Source organism: Bactrocera latifrons, unplaced genomic scaffold (assembly GCF_001853355.1).
Source record: "Bactrocera latifrons isolate USDA-ARS-PBARC rearing strain unplaced genomic scaffold, ASM185335v1 scaffold_137, whole genome shotgun sequence".
Lineage (NCBI taxonomy): Eukaryota > Metazoa > Arthropoda > Insecta > Diptera > Tephritidae > Bactrocera > Bactrocera latifrons.
Window position 1 is genome coordinate 203403 of NW_017534819.1, and position 23970 is coordinate 227372.

The following is a 23970-nucleotide window of genomic DNA, read 5'->3' on the forward strand; positions in this document are numbered from 1 at the left end:
AAAATTGATGGGATGTTATTTGTATAATTCTCATGATTTTAGTAAATTGTGGTTGTTAGACMCCTACATACATACCTTGTCTACAACGCAAATACTCTACGTAGTAGGAAATTTTTACTATCATTTTCGGTTTTTCTTCTTTACTGGCGTAGACACCACTTACGCGCTTATAGCCGAAAGTACAAAACAGAGAAGGATGTAGTCATGTGTAGAAGTTCACGTAAGTGAGGAGTTCTCTGGTTGTCATTCACTTGGGAGTGGTCATAAACGATTATTTTATAAATGGCTCAAGCAGCTCACGACTTCCGGTCTTGGACCAAGTATCTTTTGGGTAGCCAAAGAACATCCGTTTGAAGCCGAGCTAAAGTGAGAGAGCGAACCATCTCTCCCCAGGGTWTTGCGCTGGGTTTCGGACCCGCCACGTAAATGCCCAATGAATATGAAACAACAGCCTCAGAAGAGAAGCCYTCCTTTTGATGACAGCTATGGCAATGGTTTTAGCAAGCCCTAACATCGTCGTTTAGCAACTTTAAATGAGTGTTATTATTCGGAAGTGAGTAAGCTTCCTTGAGCTTTATGGTCATATTTTAGTAAATTTCACACTTGACTTCACGACATCTGTCGTCTGCCCTTTTCTTTATGCGGCTGTAAAAGCGGCAACTCCCATACCAATTTGATAAAACTTTATGAGACTTGGCAAGTAGATAAAACTAATTAATAGTATTGCTGTTTTCTTAAATGGGCGCAAAGGACCACTGCTGCGTTCACACACCCAGCCCCTCTATTCCTCATATAATAAATATATATGTAGATGTACGTATGTATATCCTCTACTTTTAGATCGCTCCGGATGGGGTGAGTTGTCATAATCAAATTATATAAGAATAATGCCATATTATTCGAGTCGGTAACAAAATGTGAGATTTCGAAATATATTTTCCTCTAGTCTTTTTAAAGCATATTTTTCGGATATTAAGCACTACCTACTACTGAAAACGAAGTCTCACGTTCCCCATATCAAGAGATAACCACAAAATATTTCAAAAAACCTTGACTTTTGATTCGTAGCCTCTAATGGTCGGTTGTAGTCGGAATTTGCCGCACCTTACTTGTTTGAGCATGATTGCCCTGCAACTTATGTATTTAATTTATTCTTATTTTGGGGAGATAAGGGGGAGCCACTCATCTGTTCACTCAACATGTGTAACGGCTCAAAAAATTTGTCTCACAGTAAGTGCCTGGCTTTATGGTGTGCTTCTCCCAAGGGATTATGAGAGATATTTATGGATGTATGTATGTTGGGGAGCGCACATTTACGAAAACGACAACATGTATTTCAAATGCTTGCTCCATAAATATATATACATACATGTACATTAGTACGCTGGTGGGAGTATTTTGATAAATGCAGATGTATAAATACATATATGCATATGTTAAGCCCACGATTCAGCAGTGAATAATATAATATATGAAATTTCTTAAATTTTTTTTTGAATGAAATTTTATTTTTGAATATTAAATTTTTAATTTTTTTTTAATTTAAATTTTTAAAATATCTACTGAAAATAATAATCTTTAAACCAAACTCTATCATATATGAGGGCGGTCGATTAGTTATGTAGAATCAGTGACTTATAGAGTTTGGTCTTTGTTCATCGAGAGAGGTGTTTATTTTTCAATTGCCTAGTTATTCATCGTTGGAATTCGAAGCTGAGATTGTTGTTGCTGTTAATRCTGGTCCCAAGATTGACGAAATTATCTACAACTTCGAAGTTATGATTGCCAACAGTGACGTGAGTGCCAAGTCGCGAGTGCGATGACGGTTTGTTTGATGACAGGAGACATTTCGTCTTGCCCCCGCTAACTGCTAGACCCAATTGCTTTGCTTCCTTATCTAGTCTGGAGAAAGCCGAACTAACGCAACAGTTATACACTCTATCAGAACTATATTTTCTGTTCAGTCTGTAGCTTGAATTATTTTCTCCAGCAGTAAGAAGTCGCACGATAGGGAGTCTACTTGTCTGAAACATCGTTTGGTACCGAACGGGTCGGAGAGGTCCTTCCCAATTCTGACGGARCTTTTGGTATCGCTCAACGTCAGTTTACACAGCCGCATTAGTTTTGCGGGTATACTAAATTTAGACAAAGCGGCGTAAAAGCAGCACCTTTTCATGTGTCAAAAGCAGCWGTAAAATCGACGAAGAGTGGTGTTTGTCGATGCTCTTTCCATGGGTATTTACCAAGATTTGGTGCATGGTGCATATCTGGTCAGTTGTTAATTTTCCAGGTATGAAGCTAAACTGATAAGGTCTAATCAGTTTGTTGACGGTGGGCTTTAATCTTTCACATAGTACGCTTGGTAGAACCTTATATGCGATATTTAAGAGGCTTATCGCAGGGCAGTTGGCGCAGATTATGAGTCTTCCTTTTTGTGGAGTGGGCAAAGTACACTCAAATTCTAATCGGCGGGCATGCAAAGAAGCTGATGTATGCTCCTTATTAGTTCTTCGCCGCCGTATTTAAATAGCTCGGCCAGTAATCCATCAGCCCCCGCCGCTTTATTGTTCTTCACACGGGTAATTGCTATTCGAACTTCTTCATGATTGGTCAATAGAACGTCTGCACCGTCATCATCGCCGGGGGTTCCCCATCTCCCTAGCGCCGCTGTCACCGTAGAAATTTACAATCGAGTGGTACATTTTCATTGATGACTACTGTCAAAATTTCAGCGTGGCTTTAATGATAGACGCAGGATAACTTGACAATATTTTAAGATCTCGTATTGGCATATACATATTAAGCAACCGATCGCTCACTTCGAAAGGCAAGTGCAACCGAGACCATTTCACGGCCGTGTTTGACACTGTTTCAGATCAATCCAAAGAAGTTTTTATCGTTTCAAGACCTTCGACGAACCATGGATCTGGTAAACAACAAAGATTAAGAAATAAGAGGGTTGCTCATAAAAAAAAAGGTTTAAATGTAATATCAGGGAATGATGTTCTACCACCATGAGAATTGTTGGGCAAGCGAGATGGTAAGAGAGCTATATTTTTCGCGAGTTCGTTCGAATGATTTTGGTTGATATTTTGGGTATGAAACGCGTTCTTTCTCTACTCGTWCCAATAGAGCTGAATTCTTTTCCAAAAGAGATTCGATTGGGATCGAATTTAAAKCGAAAAACGCAATGAATACCATCGATAAACCACCGTGGCTCCATGGGACCCGTTTACAGTCGATCGATACCAATCCAAAAAGAAAAGTGTTTCGAGTCATAAGTCTATTACATCTGGTAGGGATTACCTAAAAGGCGACAAAATGAATTGATTAATTATTAAAGRTTTTGCGTTTTATTTACAATTCCGGCAACTTTTTTATCACAATGTATATGGCTATAAATACTTTTATAGCCTTTTTTCCACCCCCTTAGTATAAAGATGAAATTATTGAACATAACAACATTTCATTAGAAGAACACGATTAAAAATTTCTCCTTTAAAATTAAAACAGAAACCTTTGGATTTCAACGCGGAGGTGGTCAATTCAAGACCGTAAGCTATATTTAACCAAATTCGATCATATATCGGCGTCCTAGGAAAAGTCAGAACTTACGCGATTATAGACGAGTTAAGAACGAGGCGTTTCTTTTTTCGCATGGTGGCGCCAGTTGGAGATTCCAAACGATGCCAGGTCCTTCTCCATCTGGTYTTTCCAACGGAATGCAGATCTTCTTCTTTCTCTGCCTCCCACGGTGTGTATTGCGTCGAATACATTCAGCGCTGGAGTGTTTGCGTCAATGCGCACGGCATGACCTAGCSAACGCAGCCGCTGTCTCTTAATTCGATGCACTATGTCAATGTTGTCTTATAACTCGTACAGCTCATCGTTGCATTGAATGCGATATTCGCCGTTGACAAAGCGCAAAGCACCACAAATCTTCTGTAGAACCTTTCTCTAGAAAACTCGTAACGCTGACTCATCAGATGTTGTCATCGTCCATGCCTCTGCACCATATAGCAGGACGGGAATAATGAGTGACTTGTAGAGCTTGGTTTTTGTTCGTCCAAAGAGAACTTTACTTCTCAATTGCCTACTCAGCCCAAAGTAGCAAATAGTAGAAGTACAAAAGTCTACGTCACTAAAAAGCTGTAATTACAAAACATAATCAAGAATATCTTCTTGACTCGTTTAGCAGTTCACCGAGATCACTGTTTATGTTGTTGTTGTAATGGCAGAAACCATTACTGAAATAATTTAATAGTCCATGGCCGGCTAAAAACTCTGGCCTGTTCCGCAGAGCCGACTGTAGTGGAAACGGCTGGTAAGAACTTTTTTCTTGGATCATCATAGCAGTTATTGAAGTAGAAATCGTGAGAGCGAACAGGTTCGCAGTGCCAATATCAGAGGATAGGGCCAATTGCAAAAATTAAATTTTCCGAACAAARGATCTTAAAATCTATTGCTAGTATTTACAAACGGTAAAGCCACCATTCGTTTGTGGAGTAGCGAAGAAGCTTCTATGCGACTATTTATGGTTTTCGGTAAATGAAATTAGAAGAGCACAGTTTTTTATATTCATATATAATTCAATTATTTTATTGAAATCACTTAATGATTCGTAATTTTACGAAAATATTTACTTTTTTTACATTTAAATTTTCTGAAAAATTTAGTTTTCAACATACATACATATATACATACATAGCCTTATACATACATATATGCATTTCTATTTCATTCTAATTCTAAGTGGGATTTATTTATTTTTGTTTTTATATAAAATACAATTCACTGTGTTTCACAAAATTCAGTCAGGGACGGGGAGCAGATATATTTATAGGTTATTTAAGGGTGGGTTAAGCTACACACAAACATACGCATAATTATTTTATTTATGTACATTTCCCTCCTTACGTCTACACTGTTCACACACACACGCACAGGTTGTGTGCAAGTATGTGTATGTACTGTACATTTTGTCGCAATATTCGTGGAGGAATACTTTTTTACGCTAGTGTTAGTTTTATTTTAGCATTTAATAATAATAAATAAGCAAATATAGGTAAAGTGGATAACAAAAACAAGAACCAGTTTAAACAGAAACAGTTTTCAACTTACTGCTTAATTAAAGTATTACTAAACTATAATTAAACGAAGATATATGTATGTGAGCATGTCTGTATGTATATACCACACATACATATACATRTACATGCGATTACATGTAGTCGCACACCTCAATTTATTCATTTGAAATGTTTTCTTTTATTGATTAGGCAAACCGCCAAGCGCACACACCCGCCGCACAGCGGGAATTGAATTCCATAAGCGCTGTTTGGATGAGTTCATTCATCTCCAAGTGCATCGCCACCGCCTTCCGCACATTCATTTTCATTTGGCCTTCGTCGCGTTTGCGCCACCGTTGCTGTTGCTGTTGCTATTGACAACGGTAGTCGTTGTGTTGGTGTTGGCCGCGTTTGACTTGGTGGTTGCGCTGCCACTGGTTGACGCAACGGGTGACGCTTTCGGACCTGGGACAGCCAGTGCTTTGCCGCCGCCCACGCTACCAGCACTATTGTCTAACGGCTTATCGGCTGGGCCGTTTTTAAACTTTTGCATGAACTCATTCAATGCCTCGGCGCGCTGCATGCGCGTGAACTGCTCCAGCATAAAGGCCTGCTGATAGCTGTAGTGGGGACTCAATTGTTGCGGGTTCGCATATGGATAGAACATGCCGCCGGGCTGTGCAGCGGCCGCAGCCGCTTGCATCTGTGCGCGCAGCAGATTATCCTTGAAGAGCTTGCTGAAGTCGGCAGCGGAGACGTTGCCCAAGTGCGACGGCATGCCGGGTAGGCTGGCGGCCATGGCGGCAACTTGGAGCGCGGTGGGCGGCATGTTGGGCATGGTAGGTAGGCTGGGCAATGATGGCATGGCTGGGGGCATGCTGGGGTGTGGTGAATGCACGAGCTTGTTGGCGTTGGAGTTGGAGTTGGCATTCGGCGATGACATTGGTGCTGGCGCGATATCAGACTTGGCGTTCGTTGACAGCTTAGATGAGGACTGGTGTGCAGGTGCGGGTGATTTGTTGGACTGTGGTATGTTTGGTTTCGCGGCGCTTAACGCGTTCGGASTTTGTCCGTTTTTGGGCTGCTGATGTGCCGCTTGCGGTTGGGGCTGTTGTGCACCTGGAGATTTCTTAGGCGGCGACACTTTCTTAGCGGCATGAACTTTCACGGCAACACCGCTTGGTGCCGAATAAGTGCCTATAATGCTGCCGGTCGTTACCTTCGGCGGTACAATTTCCGGTATGGAGGACGCAGGATTTTGTCGCGGCAAAATTGGTCGGAACTTCTTGCTAGCATCGACAGCGGTGGCGCTGTTTGGCGACTTGTGTGTGTTCTTGCCGTTTGGTGACGCGCTACTTTTCTCGGGACTTTGTAGAGGCGATTTCTTCTCTGCGCCCGATTTTTGTTGCTCCGCTTGTGGCGATTTCAGTGGCTCCATCACCTTCGTATTGGACTTTTGTTGGTTGTTGTCATTCGCGTGTTTAGGGTTCATCTGACTCGGTGCAGAATTCGATTGTGGTGACTTTGCTGTGGTGTTTTGGGTGGCAGTTTGTGTTTTATTCGCGCTATTCGATGTGTTGTTGTATGATGATTTTGATGTATTGCTCTGCGATTTTTGTGTAATTTGCGACAAAGTTGTGGTGCCATAATTGGTGGACTTCCCCTCTGCGTTGTCACGTTTCACAGGGGAGCTTGTGGTGTTTGCGTTCGTCGTTGGTGGCATAAGCAGTTTTAGCGAAGAGGCGTGTGGAGTTGCTGGTAACTTTTGCGCCGGTGGTGAGGCGCGTTTGCTCTGCTCCAAGGCGTCGCTTGACTGTTCAGGCAGTTTAAGGATCTCAATGTAGTTATTCACAGGACTCTTATGTTTTGGATGCGAGGTATTATTTGTCTGCGACTCGCTATCTTCCCGTGTGATGGTAATCGAGAGCGATGAGGGAATGTTTATGTTACAAGAAGTGAGTAATGATTTCACTTTCAATTGCTTCTCTGGCGGATCTTCTGGACTGGGACTGCGCGCGAAGGGATAAACACGTTTGGGTGCCTGCTGGTGACCACCACCAACATCCATTGGTTTATAATTAGTGTTGTGAGAGGGCGAGCTATTACCGTTTGTGGTACCAGTGTTGGTATTATCTTTCATGGTGGGTGGTGCGGGGAAAAGTCCGGCCATTTGGTTGTTCGCACCACCTAATATACTTTGCAAGAAACTACCACTACCGCCAGATGGACGCGGTGTATATTTGTAAGTTGGAACTGTGGGTATATTATAGTTCGGCATGTACTGCGGAGAGCTAGGCGAGTATATTGGTGAGCTTGGCGTGTACATAGGGGTACGACAACCGGGAGGAGCCTCATTGCCTTTCGATTTTGAGGCATTAAAAAGCGCCAGATTAAGATAGTTATTCGAATTACTGATTTTGCCATTCTTTGGACCCAATTTATTGGCACTGCCCGCAATGCCGTGGCGCTGCTGATTCACACTTTGGGATTGTGGTTTGGTTGTTGGCGCAGGTGGTGGTCCCATCAGACTATTATCGGCGGTGATAGTTGTGCCACTTGTGGTGGTCTTTGGGCCATACACTTTCCCGGATGACTTCGTATTGCTGGCGATTGATTTGATTTCAGTACCTGCGTCCTTCAGCAGCTTATTGACGTCACTTGGAATGTTAGCGAAGGGATTCGGACGCGTCGATTTCGGCAGAATAGGTTGGTAACGCTTCGCAATAGGTGTGCGATTTCCTGGCGCAGCCATCTCAACACGGGGCATAGACTGAGGTAGAGGCATCGAATTCATTTTATGCGCTGCCGAAGCACTCAGCTTACCAGAAACTTTTTTCGGCGGCAGACCAATTGGTGGACGCATAATTGCTTGACTGCTAGTTGTTGAAGTTACTTGGTTAGTTTTGGAATTGGGCGTTGTTGTTGTTGTTATCGTGTAACTTGTGGTAGACGGTGTGCTGTTGGTGATTCTTGCTGGCGGAGCCATAAGAGGTTTTTCATTGGATGGCGAAGTCGGCTTAGCGACAGGAGATGARTTTTGTTTTGATGTATTTGCAATCGGACTTGGTGGCAATTTAATTTTGAAATCTTCAGCCGGTAATGGTGGCGATAATTTTGGCTTCTTGGCCACATTCTTAACAGGTTCCTTAATTTTGCGCTTAGACGGTATGGCGGGTCCTTTGAAAACGGTGCTGATWGTCGTCTTTAGCGAATCACGCGCGCCACTTGTTGGTGACTTAACAACCACCTTATGGGTAAACGCTGAAGAGCTGATGCTTTTTGGTGATTTTGGTGATTTCGGTGATTTTTCATTTGTTTCGTTTTTGACAGCTTTGATCGGTGTCAGCGAAAATGACTTGAGGAACTGTGACTTTTGTTCCTCCTCAATGGTTGAGGCAGATACAGGAGACTTTTCAGTCGGAATTTTGGCTAATGGACTTATTTTCGTCTGTGGACTAATTTGTTCGGCTTTTATAGTTAGTGGTGGCACCGTTAGCGGACTAGGTGTCTTGCTTTTGCGTTCACTGTGCGGGGAGTTTTTGGGACTGGATTCTTTATCTCTTTTGCTTTTTTGCTTCCACTCTTTTTCGGGGCGTACCGGCTTAGTTATTTCACGACGTTGTGGATCGGACATATTTATGATTGTCACACTATTGTGTTTCGATAAATCAATCTTTAACTTGATATTTTCAACTTTACGTTCATCACGTGGTTGTTGTTCGGCGGCTTGCTTTAAAGCTTCCTTGGCTTCRCGTTTCTCTTTGGACGATTTCGGTGAGTTATGCGAGTTATGCGCATTTAGTGCTTTCTCGGCTTTACGTTCAGCCGAAGAGTTGGAGTGTGAGCGTTTGTTTTCCGTACTTGAGCTGACGGCGGAAGCCTTGGGAACCTTGGGAGGCTTCGCCGGTTTAACGTTTACTTCCACAATCGATTTAGCCTTCAATTCTTCAGCCTCTTCAACTTCCTCTTCTTTAATATGTTCTGGCGTCATAATCTGTTGCTCGTTAGTTTTTAAGRCCGACGCAACTGGTTTCGGAATTATTGTGATGGCATCTGGTATGGGCGAAATGGTTTGTGGAATTTCGTTAGCGGGAATTTTCGTTGATTTGACTGTTGCTGCGGCATCTACAACTTCATCCTTAATTTCTACCGGTTCTGGTGCAGCCGCAGGCATTATGGCTGCTGGTTTACGTGCCTTTACAATTGGACGCAAAGAACGTTTTACACGAAAATAGAAACGCATTGGCGCATCACGTTTCCATGTGTAAATGTAAGCCACATCCATGAGCGTGTAGTGATCGAGCAGCACTATCGTCTTCACCTTATACATTATGTCAATGTTGAAGCGCTGCGTATCGATATCGAATTTCCCATGTACGAACTTCTTCAAGTGTCCAACAGTGCACATGGCGGGACACTGCAGGTAACGTGGCTTCAACAATTCGCCGTAATCGCTGTTCTGACGCACCAGTTCACTATAAGAGAGCGAAAGAAAAGATGGAAAGGTCCAGAGTTGTAGCATTGTGCGTTGATAAATTTTGGATTGTGGAAAGTAATGTAAATGAATGACTTAAATGTGCAAATGAAGTGCCACTGAACTTCGTGTTTCTATATATCTAGAGCTTGTATTTGCATATATACAATCTAAAAGTATGTGTGTATGTTCTACTCGCTTACAATAACTGTACTTAAATGGTTACTTACTCTGTGTCTGCGAACTCCAACGATAAGGACATACAGTCCGAGGGACTGAAGATGAGATGTTCGGTGTCTTCGCCACGTTGCTCTGGTGTAGCAATAGCGGCTTCGGCCGGACGATCCTTGTAAAAGGCGCGTTTACGCATCAATTCTCTTTCATAAAGCCCGGGTACAAGTTTATAGACAATGGCTTGCAACGTCGTGTCAGGCCTGAAAATAAATGAAGGCAAATACTTTGGTGAATAACTTTGAAATATAAATATGTATGTATTAATATAAATAATTAAAACAAGAAAATAAAATAAATRCCCTTCACAGATGCATTTCTGTTAGTAATTATGTATTCAGTGTGTATGGAAGCTATATGCTATAGTAATCCGATATGAACATTTTTTTCGGAGATTATATTATTAATTATTAATATAAGCAGTAATCCATGTCAAATTTCGTGAAGAGACCGCGTCAAATGTGAAAGTTTTCCRTACAAGAACTTGATTCCGATCGTTCAGTTTGTATGGCAGCTATATGCTATAGTAAACCGATCTAAACAACTTCTTCGGAAATTACATTGTTCGCTCAGGAAATAATCTATACCAAATTTTGTGAATATATCTTGTCAAATGACAAGAACTGAACTGAACTTGATCGTTCAGTTTGTATGRCACCTATGTGTTATAGTGGTCCGATATCGGCAGTTCCGACAAATGAGCAGCTTCTTGAAGAGAAAATGACGTTTGCAAAATTTCAAAACGATATCTTAAAAACTGAGGGACTAGTTCGTATATATACAGACAGACGGACATGGCTAAATCGACTCAGCTCGACATACTGATCATTTATATATATACTTTATTCCTTCTCCGACTCTTCCTTCTGGCTGTTACAAACTTCTTGACAAACTTAACATACCCTGTTCAGGGTAAAAAAAAATTATGAAAAAGCGAAATATTAGGATGAAAAAACCTTATATGTATGTACTTAGGTAAGTATATATAAACATATTTTGAAAAATCCTTCTGAAATTTCGAACAAGTTCTTTTAGYCCCACGTAGGGAATCGCCTATATTGGGCACAATACATAACTGCCATTTACGGGGTTACACGGATTACGTTTACGGATTTTTTATTGTCTTATTAAATTCTACAACACCTCTAGAATATTGTCCTTAATTTTCAAGTTGATCCGAGTAATAGTTTTGGATATACAGCCTTGAGAACTTCTGCGCTCGAGGCTAGCCCGTGCACCGTCTTAAAATGTGTTTTTCTCGAAACTGTGTTTTTGAACTCGATGGTAAGATTTATTGAGAACTACTCAACCGATCTTTATGAAATTTTAMACAGGTCTTTGAGATGCAATTCTGAAAAAGTGTTGAAAAAATACTGTTTACCGAGGAAACCCACCCACATAACCCTAGTGTGAACTTGTAAAAAAAAATTTCCATATTTCGATAGGTTATACCTTTAAAAATAACATACTAAAATTTCAAATCGATATCCGAAATAGTTTTTGAGTTACGGCCATTTAAAAGAGTAGCCGCTCGGCAATTAGATTACAATCACTTTATCTTTAAACGCATTTTTCTCGAAACAGCATTTTTCGAATATGCTGCAGTGATTACTCGGAGACAAAAAATCGCTATCAAATTTTTGTTGCATCTTCTCTATATGTATATGCAGTTCTTCATACGATGACCCTCCAGTTTTTTTATCTTGATTTTGGCAGGCCAAAAACGAGAATAATTTTGGATGAAATTTAATTTTTATTTTCAACATGCCGCCATTTTGTCAATTTCTGATTTTTTTATTAGCCCGAGGGTCATCGTACAGACAATATGTTTTAGTTTAACGAGCAGAGAGGGCTGCAATCATGGCAGTAGTGGAGGACCTTTTTTTTTGGCACCGCAAAAATATTTAATATTTAATATTAATATTAATATTTTCTTAAAAAAAATTTTTTGTGTACTCTTAAAACATGTATAAATATACCTTTGAAATTTTAAAACGATTGATTGACTAGTTTTTTTTTTATTCCAAAAAATGCCGTTTTGGTGTACCCCTTAAGCTGATAAATCAAAATCTAGTCCTTGTAAGGAAAACCTTTTGCTTTGACAAAATATATTCATTCAAAATACATACATATACATACATATAATATCCAAAAAAAAAGTTTTCGGATCGATCCAGTGTAGTATGGAGCTGCCATATGCTTAGCGATCAAATATCCTGTATGGAATTTTTTTTATTGGTGAATGGTATTCTGGCTGCGGTACAGCCGAGGTCAACGTTTTTACCCCTTTTTCATCATGTTTACGTAATACCAACGGATTAAACTCTTTTATYATTGCATATAAATTGATTAATTTGTCTCAAACTGATACATATGTATGTGTACTAAAGATGTAATCTGCTCAAAGGTCGTATAATTCTCGAAAGTCAATGCCCTGGAAATCCTAACCACCCATCAAGTTAGAAAAAATCGCATTTAATAGCTTCGATTTGGCCCCTTTCAAAGCGCACTGCCTGCAACGGTTGGGTTTAAGGTGCTTTGTGAACAGGGTGATAATACACATATGGGCRAACATACATACATAAATACATACATATGCACATGTGTATTCAAATGTAATGTGGTGTGAAAAAGTTTTCATCTTCCACAAGGCAAACGAACCTACCAAACCAACGCCAATGCTGTTACATGCATGCTCACACATTCATATACAATTACMAATGCGGCTATGTACACAAATGAGTACATTTGTATGCGTGTATGACTGTGTTTCGCCCTTCCTAATCACAAATATTTCAGCAATGTTTCATTTGAGTACCGAAGCATTTGGCTAATGCAAAGCGCAAACAAATAAATGCTGTGCACACAAATGCACATACATATTTATAACCACATACATACACATGCATATTTATGTACATAGTATGTACAAATAGACACGAAAAGATACCAAAGACTTTTGCTGACGACAACATCGTCAATGGTGAGGCAAATTCAACGACAACAACAACAACAGCRCATAACACTAATGGTGTCGTAGCTGATGGAAATGTTGATGCTGATGGCCGGAGCGACGTGGCGGGTGACTTTATCAGCTTGAAAATGTGCAAAGGAGCATGACTATGGGAGAGCGGTGTGCGCAGCGTTTGTGCCTGTTGCCCACCGCCGCTGCGGGAATCTCGGCAACAATGACGACAGAACACAACACAATACTGCATTTCGGATTCCGCGCACATTCCATATAGCAGCACACAGCACASCAACAATAACAACTACAACGTCACAATGATAACGAAAGCAGTGGTAAAGAGAAAAAAATTGAATTTCAATGAAATAAAATCAAGAAATGTAAATAAAACAATAAACAATGACTGCACTCCGACCCGCAACACCCGAACCCAAATAAGCGAGCGATAACCAAAGCAGCGGCGCTGAGCGTATTGAAAAACKCGAGAGCACAATTTTGTYCCAAACATACGAACACTTCAGCATTTTTTCTCATTTMATTTTTTATTCACATTTGAGTACCTTTTTCGTCAGYATGTTTTGTGTGGTCCTTCGTCACTTTATCATGCCATTYCTCTCGTTTATCGTGCATTTRAATGCCTACTTTTCTTTGTTTTGCTACACATTTATGTTGCTTTTTTGCTTCGCATTTCGGTTTGTTGTTTGCCTGGGAACGAARTGGGATTCCTCAAAATGCGCGCCAGAGAATGGAATGTTTGGTATCGAAAGGCACGATGTGAAATCGGCACATAACTAACCAAGCAGCTCACTTCACTGGTTTATGTAAGTCGCTAACAGCTGTGCTCGCAACGCTAAAGTCACAATGTGTCAGCCCCAACCACATACCATACACACACACACACCAATTTACATGTGTGGAAATGCATGCCGTCGGCAAATCGAAGCGAAACCCCGCCCGCCAGTTAATTGTAAGTGTTTACGGCGCTGCATGCGGTACCAATGCGGCGGCCAAATAACGCGAGATGTGCCAAAAGCGGGTTAGAGCTGACAATAAAGGCTCAATGTCGAGATGCTTAAAAATAGTAAGGGCATGTACACGTAAGAAAGCAGAAAAAGTAACACAAGGTAMGACTTAAATTCACTTAATTGGCATTTTGATTATGTTTTCGGAAAGCGAGTTTTATTTTYCCCCTCTAGCGAACCGTTTGCCTTTGCGCAGATTGCATATGCCATTTTTTGTCACTGCTATTTCTATGTACAAATGTACATACATATGTGTATTATACACACATTCTTATACCAAAATATATTTTTTTTACCTTTGGCAGCGAATTCTGACTACAGATTCGCCCCTTTTTATGGCACTCGGAAGCCCTGCTTTAACACATACGAACACACATACATGCATACAGCTATCGGCCACAATCACACATGCCACATTACATGGCCCTAGATGCCCCGTTAATCAGATCAAATCGGCAATGCACGAGCTTGTCCCGCAACTGCCGCCGTCGAAGGGATGTAATGCAATGCGTTTAAGTGATTTCTGCGCTCAAAGAAGGGTGACTTTGCGCTAGTAGATTCCGTATAGAATATTTTCTGCGAAGATGAATGAGGTGTGCGTTTTATCTACTACCGGACAGCGAAGACGCCGCTGATCACGAAGGAAATAAGTAACGAGAAAAATACTTTGAAATGAAGTAATTGGCAAGATTAATAAGAATAGCAGTGGATTGTATTTCTTTTGGTGTCTGGGAACATCTGTACATCTGCACATTTGTAAGTATGTATGTATGTTGATGTGAAGGATTTCCTATAAATGATTAGGGTGTACTCCTTGCAGTTAACTCCACGTACAGATCTGAGACTTTTTGTCTCACTGTCTCATACAAAAACGTGAATTTTATTGTTAAAAAGCATTGGACCGATTCAAGCACAGTAGACCAGGTTCTACATACATATTTAATAAGGCATTAGTCACATGTCGGTATATCAAATAGATTTTGAGGTCTCATATATTATTGCAAAAACTGCTACATACCTTATTCTATATATAATATCTCAATTTAAAGTCCAATTATTCGATTCACACCAAGCTAAGTCRGCAGGGAAGCGTTGAAAATATTGCAGAAGTGTCTTGGGGAGTCTACTTAAGTAAGAACAGAAAGAAGTATTTGTATGGCAGAAAGCATTGAGTGACGGTCGTAAAGTCATCGAAAACTTCTCTCCAGCGATTCATCCATTCACCTTTGTTAAATACGATACAGGAGAGGAACTCAATATCGACTCAAMGTGCCAATGCCGGACTTCAGTAGAACCAAAAGACCAAAGAGATCGAAAAGGTATGCTATGAGCCATGAGGTAGCAGGAAAACTGGGTATAAATTTGATTCACGACATATTAAGTTGGTTGCAGGAAGTTTTGTTTGAGAACCAGTTTCTTTATCAATATTCAATAAGATTCCAACTAAATCATTTTAAAATCATCGAAAATATTATAGAAACCCAGAGTTTCACAGGAGAACAGTCATACTTATTAGGTGGGTATACATATGGTCATAGAAAGGAAACCGGATGTGGGAATAATTGTAGTAAAGTGTAGGTCCAAAAAATTTTTTTTCCCCGGGCTCCCTAGGAACCCTAGCCCCCACCCAGGAGCCTGGGTATACACGACCACTTTCGTGCTTAATTGACATATGTACGTATTTACATTTTCTTAAAAAAAGGTATCATATATGTACATATATAGGCATACATCCCTCATAGGCATACATATATGTGGTAAAAATCTGTTGTACTCACTTTATATTTGGCTTCGCCGTGTTTATCATCATTTCACAGCGTGGGCAGTACTGTTCAGTCCGCAAATGTTTAATTAGGCAACTGTGGCAGACTGGAAAAAAGGAAAAATATATATTAATTAATAAAATATAAACCACATGTACATATGTAAATTTTATGTACGCAATTATATAAATATATAACCCAGTACTCTACTTAGGGCTATAACCCAACTTTCAACAAAAAAATTACAATTATATGTTTTTACATAAATTTTTTGTGGTTTTCTGCATAAAAAAGKTTGGAAGTTTATCAATAATCTTCAGAAGCACGGAATTTGTAATACCCTTCACATAAGCTTTTCTTATAGCATAAATATACCTTATAAGAAAGTCTTTATCACAATTTTTCTCGGTCAGTTTGTATGACAGCTACATACATACATACATATGTATATGTATGCTGTGGTGGTCCGGTCTGACCAATTTCTACGGAGATTATACCATCGCCTTGGACAATAATCTTTTCTAAATACCCTGAAGATATCTTGTCAAATACAAAAGTTKTACATGTAGGGTTTGGATTTTTCTTCGTTGGTTTGTATGATAGCTATATGCTATAGTGGTGCGATCTGAACAAGTTTTGGGTAAATTGTAGCCTTGTCTCAGAAAATCACTCATGCCAAATTTTGTGAAGATATTTGGTGAAATAAAAAAGTTTTCCATATAAGGACTTGATTTTAATGGATCGGTTTGTATGACAGGTATATGCTATAGTGGTCCGATAACAGTAATTCCAACAAATCAGTTTCTTCTTGGGGTAAAAATAACGGGTGTAAATTATCAAATCGGTATCTCAAAAACTGGTAGGGGAATTCGTGAACATAGACAAAAATTGCTAAACTAAACTAATTGCTGGCAAGTATGGGAAGCCGACCCCAATTTACTTTTCTCTGATGATCCTTAACATTACGTAGCATACTCATGTGCTCGGCATAAATCTTCATTAATTTGTGTTGGATACTTACACGAATGCAAACATTCGACAATGGTTGTGGCATCGATGAGGTAACCGGTGCACAAGTGACAAATTATATGCGGATTCATGACGCTCAGCAGTACTTTGCGCGGCTTATCCACAATCAGATTATCCTCAGACGCATCGTCGGTGGTAACGAGTGGATCAGCTTTCTTCTTGTTTGCTTCCGCCGGCGCCGCAGTCGCAGTCGCAGCCGCAGTGTGCTTTTGATTTGTCGCCAAWGTAGGAGGCGTTGCTACTTGATTAACAGTAGTTGTAGTGATTTTCGCAGTTGTTGCTTTTGTGTTTGAGGCTGTTTCCTCCACCTTGACGATCACTTGTTGTGGATCGCATTCCTCCTTTATTTCCACACCATTTTGATTAATAGCCGATTTTATTATTGTCTTCGCATTTATTGTGCCTGTTGCAGCTGCCACTTCGGATGATGTTACTGCTGGAGCTGCTTCTGGTGTTGAAGTGGCACCATTACTTGTGATAGCCGACAAGGCCAACGGTTTCGTACTTGATGATGTGGACGAGGCTGCGTTGGCGGTGGCGGAGGATGTCGGTTGTGGCATTGTAGTTGCCTTTGTCGTCGTTGTCGTCGTCGTCGTCGTCGGTGATTTAGTGCTGCAATTAGTTTGCGCAGGCGACAACGCGGACGGCGACGCTGATGATGACAGTGTCGACGTGCCAACAACATTACCAACAGGCGAGGAGAATTGCGCGTTGTTCACGCTTTTGCCAGTTGCGCCATTAACGGTAGCATTCGTCGTGCTGCTGGCATGGGTGAAGGACAATTTTGTATTCGTTGTATTCGTATTTGAATTTGTGTGTTTTTGCATGTCATTGCTTTTAGCCTTGGTGTCACTGTTGGTATATTTGTTCGTTTGCTGCTGCTGCTGCTGCTGTTGTTGTTTGTGTTGCTGCTGTTGATGCTGCTTCATTTGGCGCACACTTTCCATACTCGCCGAATCCATGCCACCATTGTGCTGTATGCTTAACTTGTTGTTTTTGCTTTTGCTTGAATTTTGCTCAACTACGTTATTGTTCTTTATATTGTTGTTGTTATTAAAGTGATGCTTGCTCTTGTTGTCTGTGCTGCCACCAGTGGCAGTTTGGCATTGYGCCGTCTGTGAAGGTGTACTGTGTTGTTGTTGTTGCGGGGACACCATCGGAACGCGACTAGGCGAGGTCGAAGTGACGGCCGCGCTGGTTGTAGTAGTTGTTGTTGTAACAAATGTGGATGCTGGCGATGCAGGTGGCGGTGCGAGACCAGTGCCCACCACTGATGTGGCTCCTGGCACTGGTGACATTGTTGCTTTCTGTCACCCACAAAGGAACTTACAAAAAAATCTGGAAGGAGAAAAACGAAAAGTTGTTGTTAGAAAAAGCGAGTGAAAAATTGGAATTTATGTGCTCCACGGGGAAGCCGGATTAGGAGAATATAATTAAAGTGAAATGAAATGTTTTGTTGAATGGACTGACCAAAAAATGTACAAATGTATGTACATATGTATGTAATCATGCTTTCCTGGGCAGCTCTAAAGCTATGAAGTTATATATATTTATAGCTACGTATGATTGCATTCATTGTTTGCAGGTATGTCTGTCTGCGCATTGTATTGTTGTATGTAATGTTCGACCACATGCCATATGTGCTGCCCTTTTCAATTATTTGTATAAGGATGGCATTATAAAGCGATGATATCAAAGTGCAGGTTCATATTTAAARCGCTATATACAAGGATTTAAAAGTGTACTTGTGAAAAATTCCATAAACTATAGACGGGGAGAGTTTTGAAAATGAAATGTATTCGTTTGAAACACATTCCAGCTGAATGTATTGGTYATAATTATTGTACTATTGAATCGATAAATAAAAAATTTCGTAGATTTTCACAACCTCTTCCCTTGTTCGCGTGAATGTTGATCTCTATTTGTCAATTAGTGTGTGTTTTTGTTCATGATTATAAGAATGACAAGTTTTACCATGCAAAAAAAATTGCACGAGTTTGTTGGAAACTTTCGTGTTCCCAAAGGAATAGCGGGTATGGAATTGCTGAAAATATTGCAGAAGCTTTTCGTGGAGTCTACTTTAGTATGAATACAGGTTTCTGAATGCCACAAAGCATTGAGCGAATGTCGTGAAGTCATCAAAAACTTATCTCCAGCGATTCATCCATTCACCTTTGTTAAATCCGAGAACACCAAACAAGTTGAAGAAATGGTTAGACAGGAGACAGGAGATGATCTCAACATCGACTCAGTGTGCTAATRCTAGACTCCAGTAGTACCAAAAGACCAAAGAGATCGAAAGATATAGTATATTCTAATGCTTAACAATATCCATCTCGTTGGTACTGTTGTGACGACATCTGGGTTTATGAGTATGAGCGGTGAAAACTAAGAGCCTTGAGTTAGCACGAAAACCAAGTATAGATAGGTTCTAACTTTTTGAGCAATAASCTAATGTTTACAACAAGTATATATTAGGGTTAGCCAAAAATGAAACATTGTTAGAATTTTTTWAGCCTATAGAGTTATTAGAGTACTTTTTAAACATGGAGCCGGAGAATTGAGCGGAARATAAAAAACAGAAACACCATTTTTTTTTACAAATCATTACTTTATTGAATTACCAATACCAATATTTTACTCTATTAAATTTAGGTTTTTGGTTAAATATAAACTTTTTKTTTTATTAAATTTCGATTTTTTCCGTTTTTTGAAGCTTTGATAAAATACCTCTAGGTAGATTTTTTAGAAAATGTATGTTCTATAAGAATCAGAAATGTTTAACATTTTATAGCAAACTTTTTAAAAGTTATGCTGTTTTGAATGAAAATATTGGGTAGTCGAAAAAGTCTTTTCGTATTTTCTCATAGCAGTGCCGGATTAAGCTACCGCGGGGCCTGTAGCGAATCCTTTAATGGGCCCTTAGTTTGCTATAGGTTCTCAAGTTTAGGGTATTAAATAAAACAAATTGTTACAAATAAAGTTTTCTGGACTTATTATGGGCAAATTTAGATATAATACTTTCAATATCGGCTTCTTTAGCAAGCCATGCTCTATATTCAACAAAGTGAGATGATTAAGACGTTATTTGCCCATCGTGTTCCTTAATTAATTTAAGTATATTTTACGCTCCATCTAAACTGATATTTTATTAATTACGGTCATTTGGAGCGCGGGAGCGTAGCATTTGCAACTCTTGCTATGTGACTAATCCGGCACTAGTCTATAGATSTCGTTGCAATCGTATATCTTCAGTGCTACCAATCACATTGTGTCAATGTTGGAAAGGTGAGATTTTAGGCTTCATTTAACCAAAAAAAAAAATTAAATTCGGAGAAGTTGAGAAACACGGAGACTATGCTGTATTAGTTTGTGTAGCACAATAATGGTTCGCTCGCTTCCGTTCTGGAAATTTCGAAATTTCGATTTACACTCATTTAATAATGCCCCTAGTGGAAAAATGACAAAAAGTGGTCTCCAAAATGGTACATATTTGTTTTTTTATTATAAATGTAAAAAATAAGTTGAAATTTGACTAGAAATACGAAAAGACTTTTTCGACTACCAATATACTTTAATTACTTATCGAGAGCTTTTAAAATTAAGCAGAAATTCGTTTTAACTCAAGGTTTCGGATCATATCAGTTTTTTCTCACCTTAATATACTATACATATTTATTTATGTACGTTTAGAAWCCATTGACTTTATATTTCTGCTTTATTTCGTTTAATGGCGATGCGTTCATTGTCTATCATGCGTATATCATATATACACATCCATATGATATAGAAAGAGAAATGTGCTCCCAATACTAAGCTTTTAAAGGAGGATTTGATTTAAAAAAAAATAAATAAATTATTTTGCCAAGAAAACTTTAATAAATTCTGTGTTTATTTTTCGTGTGCACAATAATCAAAGCAAACAACGATTACACGCACAAGTAGGTAGTGAATTGATGAAACGTGCACCAAGGATAATTGAAAACGAAGTTCAATGACGGCCTTCAGTTTAACTTCTTAAAGATCTCGATCGATAAACATACTTTGGTATGTATGCTGGTAAAAGATGTAACAAAAAGTAATTTAAAGAATGTATATAAATACTTATGTAATTGTGCGTTAGGGTGAACCAAGAAAAAACTAATATAGATGYTAGGGGGTATTCTACTCTAGAATTTTGAAAAATTCGATTTTTTTTCATATATAATATTTAAAGTTTAGACCCTTAAGAACATATCCTCCAAAGGATTTTTAAAAATTAAAATTATTTTAAGAACTACAGTTTCCTTAGTGACGCAGTATCTAGCGCACTAATAAATGACTTAGAATGCCTGAAATTTGACTCACTTTTTTAAACGCGTTTTTCTCGAAACTACTTTTTTCCACACGGTACCGGCATTAGCTCAAGTTCTATACAACCGATTTACTTGAAATTTTGTGTGAACCTTCTTTATATAATCCTTTATCATTCCTACCAGCATCGTGTCAAAATTTTATTTTTTAATATTTAAAAAAAAATTCAGGAATTAAAAAAAAAGCGTAAAAAGTGATTTTTATTTTTAGGCAGTCTCCATTAAAAAAAAAATTCGTGTTTCCTGAGGTAGGGACTATAACAGCATCCTTACTGATTAAGAATTTCTTTTGATTTTTTTTCAGACCACCAAGAGAGTCAGGATCAATGTCACCAGGATGCGCCATTTTTTATACACCTGTCCTTCCCCCTCTAATTATTTTAATTTTTTATTAAAAACATTTTTTTGTAAATTTTTTTTTCTATATTCTTAAGATATCAATAAAAACACCATAAAAATGGATGGTAAAAATATTTTTTGGTTTTTTTTTAAATAAAATTAAAAAAACTGCCCAAAATTTGATTTCTAGACTTGAATACCCCCTTAAGATTAAATTTCAGTTAGAAATGAAGCTAACTATAAACAAAGGAAAAAATATTTCTGCAAGGCTAGTTCTTCAGCTCATTTTAACAATATCTTGATAATTTCTTTTAATCAAAAATACCATGAAAAGATAAATAGACGAAGATTGCACCTCGACCTTAAGTCTATTGTGCCCTTAAAAAAATACCCTGGCTTGCGAACCTTTTAGGATAACATTTTTTGCATCGCTGAGTCTTGTAGAGCAGAGAGAGCACGGACATTTTTTTTCATCCAAAAATTTGTATATTTAATAATTTTGAAAAGCAAAAAAAAACGCAAAGGTATATTTTGTCCCGGAATAAAGATTCTTTCTAACCGAAAAATGTGAAATTAATTTTTTTTTAACTCACCCTAATATGTACATACTTTTGTAAGTARACTGATACATTTTGGGTAGAAGCAGTAAAAAAACTCCCATCACATGTCCGGAAGAAAAGTTCTGCCCTTTAACTTAGATAAAAAAAAAATATAGGAAATGAGGAAGAATTGGGCAAAAATAAAATAAAATATATAACGAAACGAAATATAAACTGACAGGAAAGGAAAAAGGTAAAAAGTTTATTGCGAGCAGCTTGAGGCCAAACGAAGAAAGCAAAAAAATGTCAATGAGTGACAGGCAATATTAGTGAAGGGACAAAAATTCGTACGCTAACAAAACAACTTTCAAGTGAAAGCATGCCAGGCAGACAAAATATACAAGCAGATAGTACATGTACAAAGAAGTTTGAGCCCGAAGCTCAGTATAATGGCTCTTGGCCGGTTGGCTCACGCCAAAATACGGGTTTGCCCTTTAAGCGCACACGAAATGACAGACTCGACAAACCCTGTACGAAAAAAATATCAAAAATCTGTTTTTTAATACCAGTTACGTACATAAATAGTGCACACATACATAGATTTATGTACATAGTTATTGCAAGTACAAGCGCCAGYACCAGCATACCAACCAGTACGTAATCAGTAGCGCAACAGTAGCGGTGGCAACCCTGCACCGAACGATAAGACAATTTGAAAAYATKCACAGTTGACGTYGGAACGCTGCCGTTGCCGCTGTCACTRCCACTGCCTCTGCCGCCCWGAAWTAATATAAAAATTGGAAAAGCTACGGTAAGCTGCACACTGGAGACGTCGAGAAGGTCGGTCAAAGGCGAAACAGGCAGTTGGGCTGAGCTGAAACTACAGTGAAGCCACGTAACGAAATGGAACATTGTGATTATGCCGCTTCARTGGAGGGGATGGAGGGGAGTGCGAAGAGTTAAAGTTAGCCGCCGGCAATGCCTCGTATTTACTAACTTTATATGCGCGTGTAGCGCTGTGTGTATGCCATTGCTATCGCATTTACTACTGCTACTGCTGCTGCTGAAGTATTCTCTATTTATTTGGGTATCAAGCAAATGTTGTGTTGCTACAGCTGGAGTTCATTGGAAGAGAGAAGGCCGTCTGCTGTGAATGGATGAATATCTGACGAGGCAGTGAGGTGTAAAGCGATGAGCAACATACCTACATAACAACAACAACATATCTAAATGAACACGCTATTATGCTAGAGAGGGGGTTGAACAGCGGAAGCTTGGAGTTGCACATACGCAATTACATTTTACGTGCAGCATAAGCAATACTTGTTAATATATTATATAAATTCGTACACTGTATGCACATAAAACCAAATGTGATGTAGAGATGCTCCGCGTTGGCATATTACATGCGCCCAAACAAACATACGCATATCTATATGTGTATACGCTCGTACTTACTGAAGTAATTAATAACTATGTGTGAATATATGAGCGGCAGCCTATCGACTTTCGTGAGATGGTTAATGAGCAGCATTGAAAAGTAAACTGCCATAATCGCAGCCTATAAGGACTCTTCAAGGAATTTTGTGTCGCAGTACGAAAAAAACGATCTCCATACGGGATCTACATAGRTAAAACTGGATGGAAATGTGAAATGTGAGCTCACAATTCCAATGCATGACAAACAAGCAAACTTCCCGGTCGACAGATGATCAACAACAACGTACCAGACACAAAGGCACTGTGCAGAATGTGATGTACAAAGGAGAATTCGCAAAAGCGGTCGACAGAAAAGGTTTCAACAACACAACAACAACAAACGCACATAAACAGATGCAAAAGCAAATGTTCAAATGTTGCATGTAAACAAAGATACAAACATACAARCATACCTACGAAAATATATGTATGTTTGTCTTTATGTATTATAAATATATATGCATATTTACATAGATATGCCCCTACATACATAATATGCATGTGTGTATGTGCGTATGAACGAAAAGCCCGCATGCAGAAGCCAAGTATGGCTGGCACAGGCGAATAAACGAACAAAGGAGCCAGCAAGGAAAAGCATACTTGTGTAACCTGCACAGTGTGTTAGTTTGCATAACTCACTTCTATTATACATATTAAGAAAATATCGATTTATAATAAATTTTAATTAACCAATTTAAAAAAAAA

At 39.1% G+C, this 23970-nt stretch overlaps 1 protein-coding gene across 3 annotated transcripts in view; it reads right to left on the bottom strand.

The window, feature by feature from the left end:
* Window positions 1–4715: 4715 nt before the first annotated feature.
* The window catches only part of LOC108965220 (polycomb group protein Psc), a 21976-nt gene continuing 2721 nt past the window's right edge, over window positions 4716–23970 (bottom strand). For all 3 annotated transcript variants that reach the window (XM_018927462.1, XM_018927463.1, XM_018927461.1), the window contains 4 exons: window positions 16549–17894; window positions 15543–15633; window positions 9774–9977; window positions 4716–9544 (listed from right to left, as the gene is read on the bottom strand). In XM_018927462.1, coding sequence (XP_018783007.1) covers window positions 5395–9544; window positions 9774–9977; window positions 15543–15633; window positions 16549–17854 — 5751 coding nt within the window. In that variant the 5' untranslated portion in view covers window positions 17855–17894 and the 3' untranslated portion in view covers window positions 4716–5394. The remainder of the gene's footprint in view (window positions 9545–9773; window positions 9978–15542; window positions 15634–16548; window positions 17895–23970) is intronic.